Raw genomic sequence first — 7,588 nt, 5'->3', positions numbered from 1 at the left:
AAAGGGGGGGGGGACGGGACGACAGAAAACACCCCACCCTGACTTTCTAAGAAGTCATACCCAGTTTGCATCTGAAGTCCCGAACTCTTTGAACATATGTAGCATCTAAGAGGCCACCAGAAGATGCTTTATTTTCTTTTTTCCATTTAGAAGATGTAATATGGGAAGCTGTGATAATTCAATTCACTATCTTACAAAAAGAAATGTTTACCTGGTCAGATGGCAAATGGTAATGTTAAGCATTTCTTCCTTAGTGCATGGAGACTTGAGCAGTGCTTCAGTCTAGCAGAGACTTGATATGGGTACTTTCTGGCATGTGGTTTCTGCTGTTAACCGAAGTAGAAATGTTTGTAGGCAGACCTGTGTGCACAGTTATTTTCACTAGGTTAGCTGAGGTAAGTACTGACCTTTGCTGTGCAAGTTTTAGAACAGGACACCAATTTTAAGTCAGTCATTCTTGTCCCAAAAACCTTTTTTGCCTTTTCCCTCCTCTCTGTGCAAGTGCCAGTAATGCTGCCCCCGTACAATTCTCCGCCCCCTACTTTTCAGGGGAGCGCTGCTTCACACAGTCCTCCTCTGCCCTGGCAGAGGTGGGGCTGGCAATCAGCATGTGCTTCTCTCTAAGAAATTGTCTTGCTCTGACTGATTCAGTGCTCTGACCTTCAGTAGAGCCACTACTGAGTACAGTTCAAGGCTTAACTGCTTGCTTGTGTTGGTAACCTAGTTGCAGACATTATCAGATGTCCAAAATATGGGAACTGTTTTTTAAAATATCTTGTCTCAGCTTTATGGTCTCTGCACAGGGGTCATATACTAGCCAGGCCTCCCATCACAGATGTGAAATGATCTTCTGTGAGTTTTGAAGATTTATTTTCTCTCTTTTTTGGTCAAGCTTGATGCAGGTCTAATAACACTGATATTCCTGGTGGAACTGACTTGATGGTTCAGTCACCATTAAGCAATCATTTTGATATTATCTCTGAGAAATTAGAAGATAAAATAAAAATCTGAGTGAAGAACTTCCTTGAGAAAGAGGTAAAGAGGTGCTAACTTACTTTGAAACTTATCCAACTGGATAAATTTAAGGGAAAGTTGGCTTTTTGTCAGGGAGACTGATTTTTGATGTTTGTTTACTATTTCATATTTTCTAAGTTTAACTGTTAATTACAAAATCTTAATAGTGATAGTAAGATATATTTGAATAAATAAGGGGTTCTTCTGAGTTATAAAAAAGTAAGGTTATAAGTCATTTGCCTCCCTGTATCTCAAAAATGTGCATGATTGACAACACAATGCCTAGACCTAAAGTTTCCCATGATGGAATTTAATAACAAAGGATTTCCAAAACTGTGTCTGTTTATACTGTCTGTCTAGTAACTATTAGAGTTCTGTTTCTTTTATTTTTGGGTGAGATATAACACCAAAACATCATTGTCAAGTTTTATTTAATACTGTCTACTTTGAAATACATTTTGGGAACAGAGTATTAGTAGGATAGAAAGTTGAGAGACTGCAGTGAGTTGGAAATCACTTTGGTTTTATTGTCAACAAAAAATAAATATGTAAAAAGATTTTCAAATCTCAAATTCTGTTCTATAATAAATAATATTTGAGAGTCTTTCCTTAAGCTTCCAAATGTTTCACAATTAAAATGCTTTTATGTATAATTTATTAATGGAAAAGTACTGGTGCTCTTTCACAAAAATAAAGTGGAGGCAAAAGGTGAGTCTTCAAATCTGTAACTCAGTCTAGCTCTAAGAATAATATTAAAGTATGGCTAGTTAGGAATGTCTTGTCTTCAGTTAAGACCTCAGACACATTTTTAGACTGTTGGTTGTTCTTCCTCTGATGTTTATGGAAGCAGTTTGATTTTAAATGAAATCTGAATTCATTTGAACTGGGATTTGGTTAGTAGGGGAATGCACACTTTTCAAAACTAGTTCTTTTTGTTAAACTAATTTCTAACATTTAAGTCAATGTAATGAATGTATTGTATGTGGAAAATAATCAAGGAAAACAAGCTTAATAATGTCTTTCATCCTTCTGACAGGTTGTGAAGATGAGAAAAGATGTGAAGAAGGCCAGAGTCCTGACTATTCGCAGACTAACCAGACACATTGGGAAATTGAAGTTGAAAAGGCCAGTTTTAAATATCAGTGTTCTTGGTTTTGTGTTTATAAATGAAACAGTATGTTAATTGTTTTCTGAAAAATGGAGAAGTGGGAGAAACTGAGACATGTACTATATTGAATACTTAAGGCACTATAAATGCTATTGTCTTATTTTTACATCACTTTAGATAGACTAAAAATGCTAACCAAAAAGCAGTTTCATAAAGATTAATTCAGATAACATTTTTTAAAAGAGTTTAGAGTATTGGAAATTAATCCAAATTGCTTACAGAACCTTTTACAGCACTTTTTAAACAGTGTCAGACTTGATCTTTTAGATTATTCTGCTGTTGAACATAAGTTGTGCAACACTTTCTCACTGCAGTTGCCTGCAGTGTTCTATAACAAAAAATACTGTGCAGTTTGCATAGATGTACAGGTCATACTTGTTTTTTAATAATGAGTATTAATTAATATTTTAGTAAATACTTAAAACAACATTTTGTAGATTATGTTTTTAAAAATAAGTGGCCTAGAGTAATTTATGACGTATTATTGGAGATGCTGTAACAGAAATCTGTTACTATGTTCAAAGGGTAAACTGAGGCTACTCTTCTCCCACAATTTTAGCAAATTATACAAAATGAAAAGCAAGCCCTATTATCTTTTATATTTAAATATACAGATATTAATGCAATTATATTCGAGATAGCAGTTTCTCCTATGTATTGTTGATAGGAACTGTAGTTACTGTTTTCTAATAAAGTAACATTTGTCTTTCTTACAGTTCTGGTAAATCCTCAATGTTTTCCTCCTCTGTCTGGAACAGTAGAAGCATTAGATTATATTCAACTCTTTGCTAAAATACTCATTTAACAACAAGGGAATATCAGTCTTGTGATATTTTTATTTTGCTATTTAGTATTAGTCCACAGAGAAATAAAGTGAACAAAACCCAGATTTTTTTAATAAAGAGTGACTTTATTTGCAGGGGTTCAGAAGACTTGAAATTAAAGAACCAGAAACGAGTTGAGAGATTAATAGAAGAAATCCATGCCATGAAGGTAATACCGTGTTTGGATATTTAAATATTAGAGGCAGTTCATTTTAGTAACAAAAAGCTTTGTCAGTTTTCTGGGACTGCATTACTAAACCTTAACAAATATTTCCAGAGTCAGCTGGAAAATTATGAATATTTGCATATTTCCATGTTTTCTGCATCTGTCAAGGTGTTAGACAGTTTGACTCTTGAAGCTTGCCAGACTAAACATGAATTTGTTTAGTAATGTGTGGTGCTTGAAGTTTTTACTATAAAAGTTAAAGTGCAAAAAGTTACGGTTCTCATGCTGCTCAGGAATATGGAAGGCATTTTGTGTGCCTGACAATACAGTATCCTCATTGTCAGTTCTCTTAGCTTCAAGTGTGATGCTACTTATATTTTATTTTCAACTTCAAAGTTCTGTGGTGGTTTGAAATTTTAGCTGCAAGGGACTGACAACACTTGATTCAGACCCTTTATTTTCTCTTCAGCCTTGCTGTCAATTGATAGTTTCTGTATTTATATATTATGACACATGAGCAAATGCTTCTGAAATTTTATAACTTGGTGTTTTGTACTAATCATAACCCAGTTTTGACTGATACTGCTTAAAATTGTGTGTGTTGACATGAGGTACAAATTCCAGTCATAAGGCTTGAGCACAAGAGTCCTATATAGGTGAGGAAAACTGTTCTCACATAATATGGTTGGTTTGGTTGTTTTTCCTGTAGTGATTAAAGCACCCTTGGAGGGGGGTGTATGTTCACATTCCAATCTTTTTGGTTTTTTTGTTGTTTTTTTTTAATTTATTTATTGTTGGGGCTTTTTTAAAAAAAAATTCCTGATCCTTGCACAGATCTTAGTCTTCAGAAAATCTGGTAACTGGAAAGGCTTCGTTGACCCATTTAGATGTGCTTTGTGCCAGATTCCTCAGGTGGAATCAGGGCTTTTAAGCCCACCACTTACAAAACAAGAGTCCTCACAAATCATTAAAGGGAAAAAGAAAATGGGCAACACCATATTAAAGGATAAAGCACTGCTCAAGCAACATGACAGTCATATTGCAGCATTCTGCTTTTCTGACTTGCCATTAGTCTTAAACTTGGTTTTGTGAGTGCTCTTTTGTTGTTGATGATGCACATTTATGTATCTGTTGTAGCATGAGAGAATCCTGGAAAAGTGTCTTGATTTGTAATAGTATGTATCAAGTGATCAGGTGTGGTGCAGCACTGAGCTTACAAGCCCATATTTTAAGGGGCTTCTGAGCACGCTCCACTCCCAAGAGGGTTTCACGGCAAGATGAATTCAGCACACATATTCCAGAAATGTTTGCTTTGTCTACACTGTGCTTTTCCTTTCAGGACTGGCTCAGGCAGACATCCTAAAGGATGCCTGCATTCGGGGCTATGTTACATAAGTACATTCAAGTTGTTTCTTCTGTTGGCATTAAGGAGTGCAGGTCTTGTAAGCGTTAACTTTAAGAGTGATTGTCAAGGGAGGATAGATTTGTAATCTGGAGAGGTGAAGGCAAACAAATTTTGCTTTGAAATAGTTTATAGAAAGGAGGAGTCTTCAAAGTGAGCAGCTGAGAAAGAGGAAAAGTTCTCCCACTTATCAGGCAAATAGCTAGTAAATGTGCTCAGTTATCTGAAATTGTGTTGTAAGTGGTCTGTATTGTTTAAAAAAATGCATCCTTATATTAATACTATATTTATAACAAAAAGGTTCGTTTTCTTAGGGTTTTTTAGTCTTTTAAAAATTAACTAATAGACACTTGCTAGCTCTGAAATACATTTGTTTCTTAAATGAAAGAAAAATTCCTATTTCTTATGAGTCACAGCCTAAAAGGCACTAGCTGTTTACATATTTCTTCTCCACTGTTGATTTCTGGACAACGGAGCTTTTTAGAGTTGGCGTAGAAATATTCCTCATTTAGCATGGAAGAATAACAAGACAACTTACACAAAAGTCACTGATATTATTCAAGATAGTTGGAGGTTTTATATTGGTATAACGTTACTCCTAGCCACCTTTTGTCTTAAGCAATTGATCATACAATTCATAAAGAACTCTTTTCATATCCTGAATGGATAATTTAGAATTTTTAGGAAAGAATAAACAGAATAGAAATGGCTAATGGGGTAAATTTGGTAAGCGGTCTACAAAGTTGCAACTTGGAGCAGGCTTGTATTATCTAGACTATTATAGCGATTTCAATGTGTGGATCCCAAACAGTTGTGAAAGGTGCAAATCCTTTCAAAACTGATAGACTCTCTGTGTGCAGAATATAGAAATCGGTCATTTTCCAGGTAACATGCAGAAATACTCTATAAACTTCTACTTACCTTTTTTATGTAAGAAAAAATTGTTTTCTCTCTTACTGAATGTTTAGTCTTGAGGAGTATAGCAAGCTGCAAAGAGAATTTCGGCTGAAAAGACAAAAACCAACAAAAAAATAATTATGCTTCACAAAGTGATTTGAAGCCAGAAGGTGGATGTTACACCAGAGTCCAACAACATGTATATTTTCAGATTAGAAGATTTCTTCAGATGGCTACTTAAAACTTCTAGAACTTCTTTATTGGTTGGACAAAAACACAGAGAGTTGCTGTAGGTCGAAGAAAATAATATCTTTGAAAGAAAAGGAAAACAGTACAATTTTTTTCCTGATTTTTTTCCCAGTTGCAAAAGACAGCACACATCTTTCTAAATACTCTTCCATCAGTCAGAAGCAGACCCAGACCACCTTTCCCCTGCTACATATCCAGAATTTAAAAAAAGCCTTCTGGGAGCTGCCAGCATGAACAGTATCTTTTGAGGGTCTTTATGTATCTTGACCTCAGAAGGCACAGGATTCCATTTCACAGGCAATTTGTTTCAGGCTTGAGAGAGAGACTGAAATTCTGGGACCTTGAACCAGTTAGATGTCTGAATGAAGTCCTTAATGTGATGGCTTAAGTTTCCCTTACACAGGAAAAAAATCTGAGGGGTTGAAATCCAGTAAGGGGGAATTCCTTGCCTTATCAGAATTACACTTCTGCATTCAGCTGCCTGTAAACCCTCAAACCTTTTGTACTAGTTCATTTACTTTGGGAATCTGTTTCTTAGTCAGCAAGGGAGTATTGGTATGGCTCTGCCACTTCGGAACTGCTACCTTTCACAGTTGCATAATGATCATCTGTTGTGGGAAGCTGGCTGCCTGCAGCTTAGCAGGATTTTTAAGAGCTGCTGTCCTTCTGAATGATACAAATGTGAACTTTCAGTTACAAGATCTTAACTTTTTCTAGTGTGAATCTTTGCTAATTGCAATCTGATGTTACAGGAAGGATGATAACTCCTGTTTTAACACTGACTCTTGGGGATGCTTTATTCCTGTTTTCAGGTAGACTCTAAAGAGACACTGATGACATATTTTCACTGTAAATATACTGTTTACTAGGAGTGGGACATAATTAGATGATCACTTTTCAGGTTAAATATAGTGTCTGTGTCTAATTTTGTTTGTATGTCCTGCACATACACATGCACAGTTCTGCACGTATTGAAAACCTAGGAAGTGTTGGTGCTGGGCTGTAATAGGAAACTTTCTGTTAATTTAAATTTGAAAATAGCATATATTGTTGTGCTATTGTTGGAATTAAATTTAATTTTTGATTCTATATGTTTTCATTGTGGGAGATTAAAAATAACTTAATTAGCAAATACAATTAATAATGTCTAGAGCACAACAATCAGAAGTAAACATTGTGGGAAATGAGAGCAGTTAAAAATTCCAGCTACATGGATGCAGGAATCGGGTTAATTGTTTTGCAGGATTTCTCAAAGCTATTGAAATAGTACACTGGTTTTTGAGTTCTCCAGATGTCTTGCCAAAACCATATAAAATATTTATTTAACAGGAAAAAAAGACAGTATAATCCTTTCTAGTCCCCCTATGATACTACTTTAACTTAAAAAAATTGTGTATACTTACAGGAATTTTTTTATTTCTTTGCCAGGCTTGATGATACTGTCAAAATGGATTCATTATCCATTGTAAAGTACTTCTTACCTTATTTAGGAAGCAGTGATACTTTTTAAAGTTTCTTTACACAAAAATAACAAATTCTTAGCAACATGTAGCTTATCTTGAAATGTTTAAATTTCTTTGTTGAAATTAGGTCTTAGTACAACTTTAGGTGTTGACTTTACTGTGTATTTAGGAGTAGTTTTTGCCTTTATCTTACAGTGAAAACCTTGGTATTATGGCAGGTGTTCCTATAGCAATGTCATGTTTGGAGGATGCCCATTAATGAGATACAGAAGAAGGGCTGTTTGCAGTGCTTGAAGGGAAAATATCTTCCAGTTGTTGGGAATGAGCAGCAGTTGGTTACAGCCATTGTTAAATATCTTGGAAAGATACATGATACATTCTCTATCCTGAAAATTATCACTGGAC

The 7,588-nt window shown here is 35.1% G+C and overlaps 1 protein-coding gene across 1 annotated transcript in view; it reads left to right on the top strand.

The window, feature by feature from the left end:
• Window positions 1–1,704: 1,704 nt before the first annotated feature.
• SRFBP1 (serum response factor binding protein 1) overlaps window positions 1,705–7,588 on the top strand; it is a 53,582-nt gene continuing 47,698 nt past the window's right edge. Inside the window, exons 1-3 of the mRNA XM_026865498.1 lie at window positions 1,705–1,722; window positions 2,051–2,139; window positions 3,103–3,175. Coding sequence (XP_026721299.1) covers window positions 2,060–2,139; window positions 3,103–3,175 — 153 coding nt within the window. The 5' untranslated portion in view covers window positions 1,705–1,722; window positions 2,051–2,059. The remainder of the gene's footprint in view (window positions 1,723–2,050; window positions 2,140–3,102; window positions 3,176–7,588) is intronic.

Source organism: Athene cunicularia, assembly GCF_003259725.1.
Source record: "Athene cunicularia isolate RWA chromosome Z unlocalized genomic scaffold, athCun1 chrZ_part1, whole genome shotgun sequence".
Classification (NCBI taxonomy): Eukaryota; Metazoa; Chordata; class Aves; order Strigiformes; family Strigidae; genus Athene; species Athene cunicularia.
The sequence above is the reverse complement of the archived record's forward strand: the minus strand, read 5'-3'. Positions and strand labels throughout refer to the sequence as shown.